General features: G+C 51.7%; 7 protein-coding genes across 7 annotated transcripts; 4 read left to right on the forward strand and 3 right to left on the reverse strand.

Moving 5' to 3' along the window:
* Positions 1 to 153: 153 nt before the first annotated feature.
* On the forward strand, positions 154 to 2543 carry SNOG_10403 (hypothetical protein; the record flags this gene model as incomplete). Its single annotated transcript, XM_001800622.1, has 7 exons — positions 154 to 544; positions 595 to 720; positions 772 to 861; positions 1073 to 1370; positions 1458 to 1629; positions 1676 to 1932; positions 1982 to 2543. 7 exons carry the CDS (start codon positions 154 to 156, stop codon positions 2541 to 2543), a joined length of 1896 nt encoding a protein of 631 aa, XP_001800674.1.
* Positions 2544 to 2835: 292 nt separating this feature from the next.
* Positions 2836 to 3258, reverse strand: SNOG_10404 (hypothetical protein; the record flags this gene model as incomplete). The annotated part of the gene is made up of 2 exons (XM_001800623.1): positions 2836 to 2973; positions 3076 to 3258. The coding sequence occupies 2 exons, from the start codon at positions 3256 to 3258 to the stop codon at positions 2836 to 2838; spliced, it is 321 nt and encodes a 106-aa protein (XP_001800675.1).
* Positions 3259 to 3833: 575 nt separating this feature from the next.
* SNOG_10405 (hypothetical protein) lies at positions 3834 to 4137 on the forward strand (the record flags this gene model as incomplete). Its single annotated transcript, XM_001800624.1, has 2 exons — positions 3834 to 4034; positions 4084 to 4137. 2 exons carry the CDS (start codon positions 3834 to 3836, stop codon positions 4135 to 4137), a joined length of 255 nt encoding a protein of 84 aa, XP_001800676.1.
* A 1177-nt stretch (positions 4138 to 5314) lies between these two features.
* Positions 5315 to 5821, forward strand: SNOG_10406 (hypothetical protein; the record flags this gene model as incomplete). The annotated part of the gene is made up of 1 exon (XM_001800625.1): positions 5315 to 5821. One exon carries the CDS (start codon positions 5315 to 5317, stop codon positions 5819 to 5821), a length of 507 nt encoding a protein of 168 aa, XP_001800677.1.
* Positions 5822 to 9667: 3846 nt separating this feature from the next.
* SNOG_10407 (hypothetical protein) lies at positions 9668 to 10243 on the reverse strand (the record flags this gene model as incomplete). Its single annotated transcript, XM_001800626.1, has 1 exon — positions 9668 to 10243. One exon carries the CDS (start codon positions 10241 to 10243, stop codon positions 9668 to 9670), a length of 576 nt encoding a protein of 191 aa, XP_001800678.1.
* A 1904-nt stretch (positions 10244 to 12147) lies between these two features.
* SNOG_10408 (hypothetical protein) lies at positions 12148 to 13602 on the reverse strand (the record flags this gene model as incomplete). The annotated part of the gene is made up of 6 exons (XM_001800627.1): positions 12148 to 12234; positions 12284 to 12361; positions 12411 to 13202; positions 13271 to 13429; positions 13484 to 13530; positions 13584 to 13602. The coding sequence occupies 6 exons, from the start codon at positions 13600 to 13602 to the stop codon at positions 12148 to 12150; spliced, it is 1182 nt and encodes a 393-aa protein (XP_001800679.1).
* A 578-nt stretch (positions 13603 to 14180) lies between these two features.
* On the forward strand, positions 14181 to 15503 carry SNOG_10409 (hypothetical protein). The gene is made up of 4 exons (XM_001800628.1): positions 14181 to 14215; positions 14358 to 14430; positions 14482 to 14636; positions 14689 to 15503. Exons 3-4 carry the CDS (start codon positions 14533 to 14535, stop codon positions 15350 to 15352), a joined length of 768 nt encoding a protein of 255 aa, XP_001800680.1. The 5' UTR covers positions 14181 to 14215; positions 14358 to 14430; positions 14482 to 14532; the 3' UTR covers positions 15353 to 15503.
* Positions 15504 to 15580: the final 77 nt, after the last annotated feature.

Here is a 15580-nt window from a genome sequence, read left to right on the forward strand (position 1 = left end):
GGAGAAGAGATATTCTCGACAAAAGGATCTGACTTGGTTTTCGAGTCGCAATACTGGCGATTACGGACGTCGTTGCCAGACAACCCGAATCTTTATGGACTAGGCGAGCACACAGACTCCTTGCGACTACCGACATCAAACTATGTGAGGACCATGTGGGCCCGAGACGCTGGCGGAGTCCCAGTTGGGACGAATTTGTACGGCACCCATCCCGTCTACTACGAGCACAGAGCCGGATCCGGTCTCTCTCATGGTGTCCTTCTGCTTAACAGCAACGGTATGGACATTAAGATCAACAACGACAACGGCCAATATCTCGAGTACAATGTCATTGGCGGCGTCATCGATCTTTACTTCATGGCTGGCCCAGCTCCATTTGACGTCGCTCGTGAGTACAGCGAGATCACACAAAAGGCTGCCATGATGCCATACTGGGGTCTCGGTTTCCATCAATGCCGTTTCGGTTACGAAAGTGCGGATCAGGTGGCTGAAGTCGTTGCCAACTACTCCAAGGCAAACATCCCTCTCGAGACCATGTGGACAGGTAGGTCTATCTATTCCCGATGCACACTGCTTCAAGCTTAATACGAATAGACATCGACTACATGGACGGCTACAAAGTTTTCACTTTGGGACAAAGCTTTCCCCTCGATAAGATGCGGGCCTTGATCAGTGACCTACACAGCAAGGATCAGCATTATATTGTCATGGTTGACCCAGGTCGGTTACATCAACTACTAGAAAGTTGATGTGAGCTAACACGAGATGCAGCGGTTGCGGCACAGAACTACGATGCCTACAACAATGGAGTCAATGCTGATATTTTCTTGAAGAAGAACAGGACTATGTCACCAAGGCAGTGTGTGGCCTGGGACTGCAGTGTTCCCGGATTGGTTCCATTCCAATACCCAAGAATACTGGAACTCGGAGTTTTCCAGCTTCTTCAATGCCGAGAACTGGGGCTGGACATTGATGCTCTTTGGATCGACATGAACGAACCATCAAACTTCTGCGAATACCCCTGCACAAAACCCGGGTGCAGCAGCGACATCAGACACTGAAGGAATCGTAGCGCGCGATATCTCACGCGCGTCCAGCCACGGGATTGTCAAGGAGAAAAATGGAAGAAGAACCGCTTCTTACCCCGTCGGCCGCGGTTCGATGAAAGATGCAGCTGTTGACCTGACCAACGACCGCGAAAATTCAAAACGTGAAGCCAGCGCCTCGGGTAATAAGAAGGGATTGCCCAATCGAAATCTGCTCGATCCGTCATACAAAATTAATAACGCCTTCCGAGTTCTGAGCAATAAAACCGCGGATACTGACATTATTCATCAAAACGGCTTAGCTGAGTATGATACACACAATCTGTAAGTGTTTGCAATAATCTGACAATGATGACATCTGACGAGTGGCCTCAGCTATGGGACAATGATGAGTACGACAAGCCGAAACAGCATGCTCAACCGACGACCTGACAAGAGACCAATGGTTATCACGCGGAGCACCTTCGTAGGTGCTGGTGCGCACGTAGGTCATTGGCTTGGTGACAACCTGTCAGCATGGGACCAATATCTTATTTCGATTCGTCACCTACTCCAATTTGTTTCGATCTTCCAAGTTCCAATGGTAAGTTTATCTGATCACAACGCAGAGTCTCGCTAACATAATTTAGGCCGGCGCCGATGTCTGTGGCTTCCTTCAGAACACCAATGAGCATCTGTGCGCTCGTTGGACTGTACTTGGTGCTTTCTACCCCTTCTACAGGAATCACAACGTCAACAACGCAATTCCTCAAGAGGCTTACCGCTGGACATCAGTCGCAGAGGCAGCACGGAAGGCTATCGACATTCGCTACAGGCTGCTTGACTATATCTACACTGCCATGCATAAGCAGACCGTAGATGGCACTCCGATGCTAGCACCCCTTTGGTAAGCAAGCATACAATGTTCACAAGCACGTCATGCTGACTTCTCAAAGGATGCAGTACCCGACGGATAGCAAGACTTTCGCCATTGACACGCAATTCTTTTACGGACCCTCTATGCTCATCAATCCAGTAACGGATGAAAAATCTACCTCAGTCTCTTTCTACGTGCCCCAGGGAGTCTGGTACGATATACGCGACCAGAAGCCTATCACTGGCACTGGATCCACCATTACATACAACAATTTGAGCACGAGTGACATTGCAATCCTTGTCAAAGGCGGATCCATCATTCCAGCGCGCGTCAACAGCGCAATGACAACAAAAGCCCTCCGAGACAACGACTTCGAATTACTCGTCGCGCCCGATGCAGACGACAAGGCCAGCGGTACACTTTATCTGGACGATGGAGAGAGCTTGGTGCAAGACGGTACCAGCGAAATTGCCTTCACGTATGGAGGTGGTAAGATCAAGATGGCGGGATCGTTTGGCTTCTCTACAAAGGTTGGAGTGAAGAGTTTTACAGTTTACGGTGATGCACCGCAGAAGTACGAATTAAACGAAGGCTTGGATGCGCCTTGGGAACATGACGTCGCCAGCTTGAAGAAGCTATGATCGCTGCGCATTTAATAGAAACCCTTCGTTAGTGTATTTCTAAGCTCCGGACTTTAGTCGTCTTTAACACGGCCGAATAGAATGATACCCATTGCCACGAGAATTGTTTCATGACGTCGATCACTGATAGGCTAAAACTAGGGGTATATCACCTTCTATTTCGCTATCTCATCTCATGCGGACGTTGTTTCTGGTAGCGCGTTTGGCTTCTTGCGAAGATGAAAACGCAGGTGCCTTTGCGTAGCAACCATTGCGTACCATCTTGGAAGTCTCAAACTAACAAGAGAAGTGTCTACTCAAGAAAGTGAGCAATGCCATCGCCAATATTGAAGCGACATGTAGCAGTACCAGTTTTCGTTTCATACAACAGCGCCCTGTGTATAGCTTCAGACCATTGAATGGAGCCCAACTGTTCTAGCTCGGGCAATTTCTGTCGTAAAGAGAGCCTTGAGTTCCCAAGCGGGTTGAAAGATGAGTACTGCCGAGAGCGAACAACCCCGTCGCGCGTTTTGACCTCACAATTACCTTTTACACTTCCATGGTTGAGCACATGCTGCTCTTCCTCTCGCGAGCATGGATTCGAAGATGACTGTGAGGAGGAAAAGTAAATAGGACAAGTCATGTACTTGTTCTTGCCGTGATTACGAGCAGTAGATGGCGTTGATCGCTGAAACTTATTGACGATGACGATCATCACCATGACGCCCTCACACATGATTCGCAGATTCTCAACCCGCCCTAGTAGATAACTTCACATCACCCCATCGACATCACCATCGTCATTTTCAATAGTCACCACAGTGTAGGGCAGACAAAGATACCATACTAGTAAATGTTCTGTGGTTTTTGGAGGCAGATACTAATCCACAGACTCAAACATCCGAAAAGATCAAGCCCTGTCGCCCACAGCCATGGTGTCATAGAAGATGAGAAGATGGATGTTGATGATGGAGAAGTAATGAGGAGGCGCAGGCTTATATAGGCAGCGTGCTGCATTCTCGTGTAAAAGTGTGAAGCGGTAAGTCAGCGGCATGATGGCCGATGTCACATAGCGTATCTTGTGAATTGGTGAGGTCGACTCATGTGTTGAGAAGGTTTCCATGCCAATGGACAATCCGTCGGGAGGAATGAGTGCCAATGCGGGATGTCACATCCAACTCATTAGCTTGTGACAGCATATCATTGGATCGAAGAGCCAGTATATGACCTGAAAACTTGCTCATAAGACCAGCAAGCGCGGTATTTCGACATTGAATGCACCAGTGGTGTGTCTGTGGTGAAATTGATATCATGGGTGAAAGCCTGAGCAAGTTGATCATCAATTCGCTCAAAACAACTATCAAAACCCTGTGCAGTGACGAAGCAAACCAGGCGACCTTCAACCGCATTGCCGAAGTGGACCCAGAAGCTGGTCAACGAGCGCATCCCTGCATAGCATCGAGACTGGCAAACAGTCTCGATGTAGTCGAACTCCAGCCCAAGACTACAGCGGTGAGCGATCGATACATGCCCAGGCGTTCGTAATACACTTCATTCACAGCGACTGCTGAAGCTTTTCGGTGCGAACCCTCTTTTGAGCCGTGATGACATGTGAAGCTTGGTACAGTGACGCGAACATTTATTCGGTGACTTTGCAAAGAGCGAACTCCGGGCGAGTTAGCAATTTATGTGATCAAGGCAGCAGATGCTCATGTAAGGGAATGTGCTGCATGGTTATTTCAGGCTAGATCGTCAGCTACATCTCAATAGGGCAAAGCTGCCGGTACGACTCCGCACCACCAAGTCTCACCCTCGTTTCTCCTGAACGTATCGAAATCGGAACTCAGCGGCTCACAATGCCAAACCGCCCCTGGCTGATAGAAAGCGACAGGCCCTCCTATCAAGTCCTGAAATGGATTGGGGGTGGAGGATTCGGTCAAGTCTTCAAAGTCTTGCGCGATGGCGAGGTTTGTATCTGGGTCTAACAGTAGAATGGAGCTGACGAGTTAGGTTGTCGCGTGCAAGCAAGTTCAGCGTGAGAATGCAGAAGCCGCCTTGGATGAGTATGATCATATGAAAGCGCTGCGCGGGGCGCCGCACATTGCGGCCTTGCATGATGGACTCGAGTACAATCGCAAGACTAATACGCTGTCGTTCTTCATGGATTACTATCGGGGGAAGGATCTGGACCGACAAGTACAAATGCTGCGGGGAGCTGCGTATGTTTTGAATTCGTGTGACTAGGCATTCTCTGCTAACAAGAGCAGTCAGCGGTTTACGGAAAGCCAAATAGTTGAGATAGGCTATCAAATTGCTGTTGCGCTTGAGTTCTGTCATAGCATGAACATACTGCACCAGGACATGAAGCCCATGAACGGTAATGTGACAATGATCATCGAAGCGGTTGCTGTCACTGACTAGAAACAGTGTTGCTTCGAGAACCCTGGAACCCAATAACGCAGCGCGATGTGCCTGATCTAGTCGTCGCAGACTTCGGCATCGCAAGCCACGTGCAAACTATTGGTACGCGTATCACTGGACAGAGAGGCACGCCAGGATACGAAGCGCCCGTATGATCGAAAGCCGCGTCGTAAATGGAATTGTGCTAACAACCCAAGGAAATTCGAGGCCCAGGGTATGCAGCTGCATTCTCCCAAAAGTCTGACATCTATGCTTTTGGCTGTGTCCTTTACAGACTCTGCTCACTCGCTGAACCATTGGTCGTGGACGATATCGAGCCCGTGGACATTGCCGTGGATTATTCGCTTGATTTGCTGAGCCTAATCAGCAAAATGCTGAGTTCCGAACGCGGCGTGCGACCGAATGCAACTCAAGTCAAGGATCAGCTCACTGCCATCGGCCTGCAGCTATTCCAGCCAAACAGCGTAGAATGCCGTGCGTGCCAGCAAAGTTTCTCAGAGAGGCGTGCACTCCGAAAACATCTCAAAAAGACAGGACACAATCGTAAGCAGCCATTAAACCCGGAGCCAGTCAACTCGGAGCCAGCAGCTAGTGAACCTAAGAGCGAGCCCGGACTCACTATACGGGGCTTCGCAGACGCGCCAGCAAAGTACTACTACGACGACAAGGAGCTGGACACCCCAGATCCGTCCCCATGCATCGTATGCAACAGGCGCTTCAATACGAAGCGGCAGTTCTTTGCTCATTTAGGCGGCGGCCATCACTACCGCGGTCTGAAGTATGTCCTTAAGCGCAAAGCTTCAAAGGAGGTGAACATGGACAAAGCCGAAGAACGTCTCACCAAATGGATTCGCAAAGACATGATTAGACATGATTGAATCGTGGCCTGTCCCAGATCTTTCACTATCGTTGTGTCGTGATATAGTTTGACTCGGGTTGGATAGATGCAGTATGAGCTGCTTGGGACCTGTTGTACGCTGTTCGTTCTCTATCTCCGTGGAGAGACATTGCTGCTGGTAGCCACATCTTCGCCATCGCCGCGTCAGCCTAACGTGCCTAATGCGTATGCGCGAAAAGGAAAACCATGATGGATGGTTCCTGGTCGTCCACCTCTTCAGTGGCTATATTACGAACAGGGCAATGCCAGCGGTAAACAAAGGAACGTTGCCCGTCTCGAAAAAGCCGCGTAGACCGCGCCAGTCAGCAATCTTGTGCCGCGTCTCCCAACATTTTCGATCGACCGTTCATCATAATCCAGCAAACTTGATTGTACTGCCGAAGATCAGTCTTACCAGAGCCTAACACGAAAGATCTCCTTTCCTCCACCGGCACAGAAGCCTTGCAGCATTGGGACTTGACGCTCCGATCGGGTTTGATAATGAGGATCGAGAGATTCCTGCTTGGGATTGTCCGAAATCTTGCTCGCACGAGCACCCAAGACACCGGAGTATGACCGACCCAGCAATCGGGACTTGTACGGTCTTTATACCTTGCCCGGGTGTGGAGTTCCTGATGCATCGTCCCGTCCTCGCCATACTGTCTTTGGTCGGTTGCATATCGGTCGCAAGGCTGCAATTCGGCACTCGCACGATCTGCGCAACGTGCAGAGATGCAAATGGTTATGGCTACTAATGCGGGTTTGCCGTCCCGTTGTCCTAAATTGTTCATGATCGCTGGACAGTCAAGTTCGTGAAGACCATCTGCGGCCATTGTGCTGGCGTCTGGTGAGTGGTACATGAAGCTGGTCTTTGTGTATGAACTGTGGGTAGGCCTGACGCCAGATTGAAGATTTCCAAGGTTACGACTGAGATAGCAACAAACCAGCTCCCGCACAGCGCGGCACAAATGACATTCCAGCGAGTTAACAGCCGCGTATACCTGTTTGACCTTCCTCTTACAGTTCCAGTTTCCAATCTCGATTAGAATTGCTGATGTTCACTCCGATGCATTCATCCTAGTTGCCGCGTAGTGTCCACGTTCCGCGAAGTATGTAGCGCCGTGGGGAGCACCACCGTAAACGGTCCGAAGATGGGGAAACGTCTTTCCCATGTCGAATCCAACCGTGAGCTGCGGCGGGGGCCTTAATTCTCAGGACGATCGGAGTAGCACTCCGCCCGGTACGCATGTGATATTAATGCCATAGAGATGTTTCATTCATGGTAAGAACAGTGCATCGAAAGGATCTTTCCGAAACTCCCGATGTCCGTCAGGACGTATTGGCGGTGGCTTGGTAACAACTGCGGTGTGCGTGGAGCCCACATTACAAATATTTGCTCTCCGAATCATACATTCTCTCCAAATTAGCAGCTTGAAGCTGTGAGGGACGGTGTGAAGCCTCTTGTCTGTTCACGGTTAGACAAGCAAGCTTTGACTGTGTTCGCGATCTGCTTCGTGGTCATGACGCCACTGACGTCATACGCAGGAATTCGTTTCGATCTTGAAGTTTAGTTAACTCTGCGCATTCCGCCGGCTTTCGGGCCTTCCTTGAATTAGAGGATCCACAATTTCGCATTAAAATAAGCTCGTTGAACGGTGCAATTGTACGAACTCGTGTGGAGTGGCCAGTTTCACGAGTAACATGGTGCTGTAAATCGTCACCAATTGCACAGCGACACCTTCTCTAGATGGCACTGTAGGCGGTACGTCCGTACCCAGCGAGGACGGCGGTAAGACGGGTCTCCACTTCGACAATTGTCCTGGGATCGCTTAGTCACTGTATCAATGACTGTCGTCCTTTGGTTTTCGCCTCCATGGTCCTCGGTCAGCACCGCACCTCGAATTTCTGTGTCGATCAGAAAGGCAAGTTAAGCCGCAGACGCTACTCGCTTAGACTTGCTCAGCGGAACATCTTTTCCATTCCCAGCACATCGGCGATCGTGTCAAAGGCAGGTCGTTGCTTGTTAAGCAGGTACCTACTCGATCAAACACTTTGCTTGTGAAAAGTCTCCATGATTGCTAGGCTCTGAACGAATGAAGGTGCTAAGTTGTGCAAATCCTGATAAGATCTGCCTGGTTTTGATAAGGAAATTCCAGGGTCTGATCGACCTCAGTGCCCGCGAGTAAGACGCAGTTTTGAACAACGGGGTATCAGTCAGGTTTCTGGCTCGCCATTCTTGCTCGCGGTGCGCTGCATGCTGCCGACGTTGATATGTTCTGCACCGGAGTCCAATGCACCTATTAGCACTGGACCTACAGCTAGCGTTTGGATGCCGAGTCATTTCACTCGAATAATTCATCCTGTTGTACTTTAACCGACTTCTAACGCATCCTGCATCTCGAAGACCCACATGAATGGCAATGTTCGGCTGAAGCACGCCGCAGAGATGCAACGGTCTGTTCGTATCAGCAACATCCATCCCCCAAAATTGGCTGTTCCATAGGCGTCCAGAGAGAGATATCTGCAACCACTTTGCGCTTGCACAAGAATAGACACGTTTGCACTTGTTTGTTGGGTTGGGATTGTGCCATCTGCTGTGGCCACGCTCGGCGTTGAAACCCAGCCAACGACCGTGTCGCATGCCGTTCGACGTGCTGCTCGGGTACCACACAGCCACCTTCATGATGTAGCGCCTCAACCGCCTTCATGTGCAACGACGTATGTTTAAGCATGTGTCTCAACTCTCAAATCGCATGAGAGCGTTGTCCGAAAGCATGCATCGTTGAGCCCAAGTATCGCTGATGCCAAGATGACTCGTACACACTGTGCTAATGGCGTGAGGAAGCCATGTGGATAATTCCCAATCCAGTCTATAATGTGAAGATCGATTTTGCTAGGCTGCGGGGGCGCAAAGGTGGCCTTGATCAGTGCGCTTGGCTGTGTTCTGAGTGCGACGGTTGATCTCCAATGTGTGCCGAATCAGGTTGCGACGCCATGTGAGATGGAGGGCCACCTCAAGACATGAGGGGATGGTAGATAAGGGGATTGCCGTCCAAGACTCATGTTTCCCGCTGTCGCCGTGCGTTGGCAGGGGCATGATTGGGAGGAAATATGCTGCCGAAAGAACAGTTCGTCTTGCCAGCAGCGGCGTACTAACTTTGTGTATTCTGTGGGGTTATGCTACACCGTAATTGATGGTACGGACAGCGCTGCGACTAGTGGCCGCTCAAGGGGGTCAAAGGGAGCGATGATACGGTGCGGAGATGAGTAGAGCGGAGTGTACGGCAAAGTCGGCAAACTTTAGTGCACTTGCATAGAGGAAACTGAATGGGAAGGTACGACACATGTTAAGTGGCAAATTCCGATTAGATGACAATCACGAGCAACTTTGGGCGCGAAGCCGTGTGAGATGTTGGTATGATTGAACTGCTTGCTGTTGAAAACTCGTCATCTGTCCTGCTCGACACCAAATGGGGCGGAGCGCTTGTGATCAAGCTGTGGACAGGCGAGATGCAGTGTAAACTAAGTAAAAGAACACAAAAGGACCGGTATCGAAGAAGTGAATGTTGGCTGCCACACTCCAGCGCTTGGATGTGATGGTCATGAGGTAGCGAACTCGCGAGGAGGACCAAAGTCCCGAGATCCTTCTTGTGAGGTAATAATCTCTCGCGGGTTTGCCACCCATCGTTTCCGTGTGGTAAGATAGAACGCCGATGATGCTCCGATTCCCTATGGTAGTCGAACTCCGAAATGCGTGTAACGGATAGATATGCTGTAGACGTGTGCTATCGTTTTATGCTCTTGCACTTTTCCTTGGTGACGATTGCATAAACTTTTGGTCGGTGAGTCAACAACCGCCCACAGAAGTCGGCCGTCCGGGAGACCAGTCACCACGTCGACGGGCTTCTTCGCGGATCAAGTGCTCGACATGTTTAGCTGCATCAGCTGGGTTGACACCGGCAGTAAGGTAGCCATCGGCGCCTCCAAGCTCAAGGGGCGTGACTGCTCCAGGACTTGCAAGCGGCTCCAGACGTGGGCTCGTGGGCTTTGCCGATGTTGGTGCGCGGACCTGACCGTTGGTGTTGGCTAGCAGTTGCTGCTGGTAGGCGTACATTTGTCGCTGGACCTCATACTGCCTGCTCCGAGCGTTCTGGGGCGACGAGGGCGTGTTGGGGCTGTTTGGACCCGTCACTGGCGTGATTGCTTGGCTGGAATTCTGAGAAGATGCAAAGTTGGCTGGGTGGAAGCGTGGCAACGATGGCAGCCTCAAGTGCCCAGATGCAGAGGTGGGGGCGTTTGAGGACTGGCGTGAGTTGAGGTTGGGTCGTCGTCGCGCCTGAGAGGGAATGGCAAGCGGCTCAGTCCTGGGCGACAGGGGCGAACTGATGGAGGGCATGTTGCGGTCTGCCGTACGGGGCGCCATGTTTTGGTGGGGTGTGTTGGAGTTGTGGAGGAGTCGAGAGAAAGAAGAGGGCGAAGTTGGCCTCATAAGACGTTGGCAGGTGGGCCTTGTTTGAGAGTGTTATGAGGAAATATAGCGGCCCGGGTGAGGCTAGATATGTATCTTTAAAGAGGTGGTGAGAGAGCAAGTAACGAACACAAAGTACCGTGTTTCCGAGCGGTAAGCGTGTTTAATATGGGTCCTGGGAATGCTTGGTTCTTGGGATGCAGGCCGATCTTATTGGAAAGGAACGAGGTTGATCTTCCGCTGAAAGCGCGCCTTCGCCGTCGTGCTACCACGGTCTTTATGACAGGATGGGATGGATGCACGGGCTCTTGGACCCTGGCTCTGTATCACCTTCACGCAGGGTTCGAAGCTTGCGATCGCTGGGGTAGTGGCGGGTCACAGTCTGATTGACGCGTGAGAGAAGTGGGCGGCACAACGCATCTTTGTGCACCGCCAGGCATTGCAGCGAGACATGCCGACTCGCCTGGAAACTGCTATCGTCATCTGTTAGGCATGTCCTTGGTCCAACTATAGTGGGGCGCTCTTTGGAAATTAGTGTCCATCGCGCGTTTGCTGCTACGATGAATGACGCAGGAGGGTTGGAATTCCGCTACCTCGATTAGCGCCGGATGCAATGCCCAACACGTGAGCACACGCACTCCGCCCTCGCGTGTGAGCTCCAACGCTTCTGCGGCCCACAGTCATCTGCGGTGAAATAGTGTTTCGGCTTGCATCTACCTCACCATATTTGTTCCAAAGGATCTTCCATGGCAAGTACAGCGCATGAAGAGGGGCGTCGCCAGCACCTAGCGGGCAATGCCACGCTTCCACAATTTAGCCATCTTGCAGGATAACGCGGGTAGGTGGTTGTGATAATCTAAGCGCTTCGTCCATTTCCTGCATGTACCGATATTGAAGCTAGCGCGCGCAAACTTCATCTGCCACTTCTCCGGATCCTGCAGCACACGCACACACATCATGAGATGGTGCAATATTTACCGGTCGTAACCGCAGCCCTGTTCCTGTTCTTTGAGAAATTGGCACTTCCGGAAGTTCGCGCGACAATACAACGAACGTCATGAAGTCTTAATTAAGCTTGCGCACTAGAACTGACAAAGACGTCGTATCGGGTCTTCTGGAACCATTCTTCCAGCTTCCAAATCGTGCGCGCGCCTGACATCTCATTGACCGCAGCCAACACGTCAGACTGGGCGATTGTCACTTTCGTAGCGACGTTGGCAGTGAACCTTCTACTGCATGTTCTGAATTACGAAGGAACGGAGCTAGGATCGTGCTATTGGAAGGACACTCTGAGCTATACATGGTAATGCTAGATTTCAAGTACGACGCAAATGCCCGGTGTATAGCTCCAAGCTATTGGATGTGATCGACAACATGTAGTACACAGCTCTAAAGCCACGGATGGGCAATCGACCGATTACGAGTTAATGTTGAGGACTGTTTTCATGGAACGGCCAGGCAATTTCCAATACACCAGAGTTGGAGCGATGCAGCGCCGAGACGGACAGATATGCGATGCCTATCTGTGCACATAGATTGCTGCAGGAGGATGAGCAATTAACTGTCGTACAACATCCGTCGATCTCCCGTGCGGCTGAACTTCACACACAACCTTGGCCCCGGATGTGCTCGGAGGCGGAGGGCACATCAATAGTCGTGTCTCAGTTTAGCGGTATTTACACTATCGAGGATGTGAGGTGATGAGAGTGCGCCATAATTGAGCTTGTTAGTGTGATAGACCACAGCCGAGGAATGAGATGCAGAACGCCATGCTTGGCACATGGGCAGCGACATAGGTTTTTGTTTGCCAAAATGTATTGTGATGATCAACCACAAGCCTAGCTTCGTCCTTCTTATGCTCATCTCGCACCCAACTTCTCCAAGGCTCGTGAACCCTGCTCCTCCCATTCCGCCTTTGATATCCACATGTCCTCCTTGTCGGCCATCTGCGTAGAGTAAGCATATGTTCGAGTCAGATGGTTCACGACTACTTACGATGTTTGCGAGCACAGCCCCACCAAGGAAGACCATGTGGCGTCGCCGTGGTGGATCTTCGATGCGGACTTTGAATTTCTGCAATTCCCGTCAGTATAGCCATGCATAATGGGCAAGCGCAACATACGTTTAATCGCTCTGGGTTTCCGCCCAATATCCTGGTGAGCCACAGCTGCTTCAGTTCCTTCTCCAACCGACTGGGAAGACCTGGATACATGCTGCTTCCACCACTCAACACAATCGCCTTGTACAGACTGCTCCTGACATCGACCTCGGCGGATTGGATTGTGTTGAACAAGAACTCGGCGATACCAGGCTGCTCAACGTCCACAAGATGCGGCTGGAACAGACACTCGGGTGCTTCGAAACGCTCACTGCCTACTCGGATGACCCGACCATCTGGAAGGGTGTACGACTCAACGAGTACCGTTGTGTCTTCGCTGAGGCGCTGGTCGAGCTCGAGGTCGTACGATACGTAACATAGCTTTTCTTTAATCTGGCGGACAGTCTCAAAATCGGCGGTTCGGTTGAGTGCGTATCCTCTTCGTAGCAGTAGCGCAATGAGGTTGCGTGTGACGTCGCGCCCAGCAACGTCAAGGCGGCGCGTAAGGTGGTTGAGAACAGTGCTCTCGTAGACAGGGACAATATGTGTGACACCATCTCCTGAGTCGACTACCACACCCGACGACAAGCCCTGCGCGTACAATGCCAATACAGCCTGAATAGCCACGTACACGCCTCCAAAGCCATAGCGCTCGAACATGACCTCGCACATTGTCTCTCGGTTCTTCAGAGGGTTCATGGGCGGTTCGGTGAGCAGGATCTTGCGTCCGGTGGGGTCTAGTTTCATCTTCTCGAGGAATGTGTAGTCCCAGAGGTGTTGCATGTCATCCCAGCGCTTGACGATACCGTTCTCCATCTGTCGAGGGTGAGACAGCGTTAGCGTACACTGAGGCTACCCTCAACAGTTCTTGAGTAACCACATACGGGGTAGGTGATTTGGAGCATAGAGCGCGCCGCCGCCGCCTCGTCTCCGCACATGATGTCCTTGAGCTGGATGTCTCCGCCATCGCGCTCTTCCGTTCGCAGGATTGGGCGGCCGACAATGGACGGGTACTGGTGATCGGGGAAGTTCTGAGACAAGGGCTAGTCAGCTTCGTGCGTTCTGATAGTAAGTATGCGATCGCGAGGGAGACCGACCTGGCCTGCGTAGCCTGCCTTAAGGAAGCCGGTTCCGCCGTCAAGCACTAGGCGTCGCATCAGCAGAGCTCTTTTTTAATGAGGCAATAGCTCAACATACCAATGGGTACTTCGGACATGCTGTCTAGAGCTTGGAGTGTAAAGGCGGTGGTTATAATTGGTGTTGACAAGCTGACGATTGATGGTGCTCGGTGCCTCGTGGGGTTGACGTTGTTGGCGGGGTGGCACGGACCCTAGGTACTTGCTGCTCTTCAATGCTCGTGCTGAACAGACTTGAGAGCTGCAATTTCAGCAGGTGTTTACATATTGATACCGGAGGAAAAAGCGAGCACTGAGCCAAGTCGTAGATCTCACGCCAAACAATTGCTGCACAGCAATCTCCGGTAATGGTAGGCACGCATGTTTCTTCTACATAATACAAAATGGCAAAGCCTGAGCGCAGTGTAAATCGTCTAGCTAATCTGAGTGCATGCAGCATGGAGTACTGTATCCCAATGTATCAGCATCAGTAATGGCAGAGACGTCTGGTACCTCTCAAGACTCCCATGTACAGATGTCATGGCGTTCCTGGTCACCCACCTCGAAAGCGGGAGTCGCGACTGGAGCACCGCGCTAACGCCCACATTCAGCACGGGCCACGTCGATATTCATATCGCGGGCCAGGACCACGAACTTTCCTCCCGCAGCCATCCTCAAGTACGACAAGGAGAACAGCCGGTCAAGATGCCTTTCGTAAGTATACACCTCGAATGCTCGTAGCATTGCTCTGCCCATCTTCATGATGGGATCCCCCGCTTCGACGCCAGTCGAGTAGAGTCTTCGCGAGTTGCTTCGAATGCGGGTTTGAAGCGTCAATCGCTGACTCTGAGATAAGTCCAAACTCCAAAAGAATGACGCCTACTTCTCGCGGTACCAAGTGAAGTACAAGCGCCGCCGCCAGGGCAAGAGTAAGTTATCTCTCCAAGTCTCCCTCGAAACCAGCTACTGACTGTGCGCAGCCGATTACTATGCCCGTAAGAGGTTGATCACTCAGGCGAAGAACAAGTACAATGCGCCCAAGTACCGTCTCGTCGTCCGCTTCACCAACAAGGACATCGTCGCCCAGATCGTCCACTCCGAGATTGGGCGGTGACAAGGTCTTCATGGCCGCATAGTACGTTTTGCGCACTGCAATATGGCAGGGAATTGGCTAACAGATTTTGCAGCGCTCACGAGCTAAAGCCCTACGGCATCACCCACGGTCTCACCAACTGGTCCGCCGCCTACGCCACCGGTCTCCTTCTCGCTCGCCGCACCCTCAAGAAGCTCGAGATGGACGAGGACTTCGTCGGTGTCGAGGAGGCTGACGGTGAGTTCACCCTCACCGAGGCTGCTGAGGTCGACGGTGAGGAGCGCCGCCCCTTCAAGGTCTTCTTGGATGTCGGTCTCGTCCGCACTTCTACTGGTGCCCGTGTCTTCGGTGCCATGAAGGGCTGCTCCGACGGTGGTGTATTCATTCCTCACTCCGAGAACCGCTTCCCCGGTTACGACATTGAGGGCAAGGAGCTCGATGCTGAGACCCTTCGCAAGTACATTTTCGCTGGCCACGTCGCTGAGTACATGGAGACCCTCGCCGACGATGACGAGGAGCGCTACAAGTCCCAATTCAGCGGCTACATCGACGACGACCTTGAGGCCGATGGTCTTGAGGAGCTCTACCAGGATGCCCACAAGCAGATCCGTGAGGACCCCTGGAAGAAGGAAGAGTCGGACAACAAGAAGACCAAGGAGGAGTGGAAGGCCGAGTCCAAGAAGTACAGGAGCGTCAAGCTCAGCAAGGCCGAGAAGGAGGAGCGCGTCCAGAGGAAGATTGCCGAGCTCAAGGCATAAGTTGTCCTTCGGTAACGTTTGATGATGACAAAAGCACGGCATCCGGCGTCTGGGCACGGATTGGAATGATACCTGTTTCGGTGCTGTAGATAGCCTTCCACGACTCTAATGAGATGATGAGATGGCATGCTGCAGTTGGCTACCATAAGCCAGTACTTTGACCCAGCGTGTGTGATGATGATGATGATGACGATGATGTGATATTCGTTAGTTCATTCCGCCCTTCCC

The sequence above is a fragment of the Parastagonospora nodorum genome, assembly GCF_000146915.1.
Source record: "Parastagonospora nodorum SN15 chromosome Unknown scaffold_17, whole genome shotgun sequence".
NCBI classification, from domain to species: Eukaryota; Fungi; Ascomycota; class Dothideomycetes; order Pleosporales; family Phaeosphaeriaceae; genus Parastagonospora; species Parastagonospora nodorum.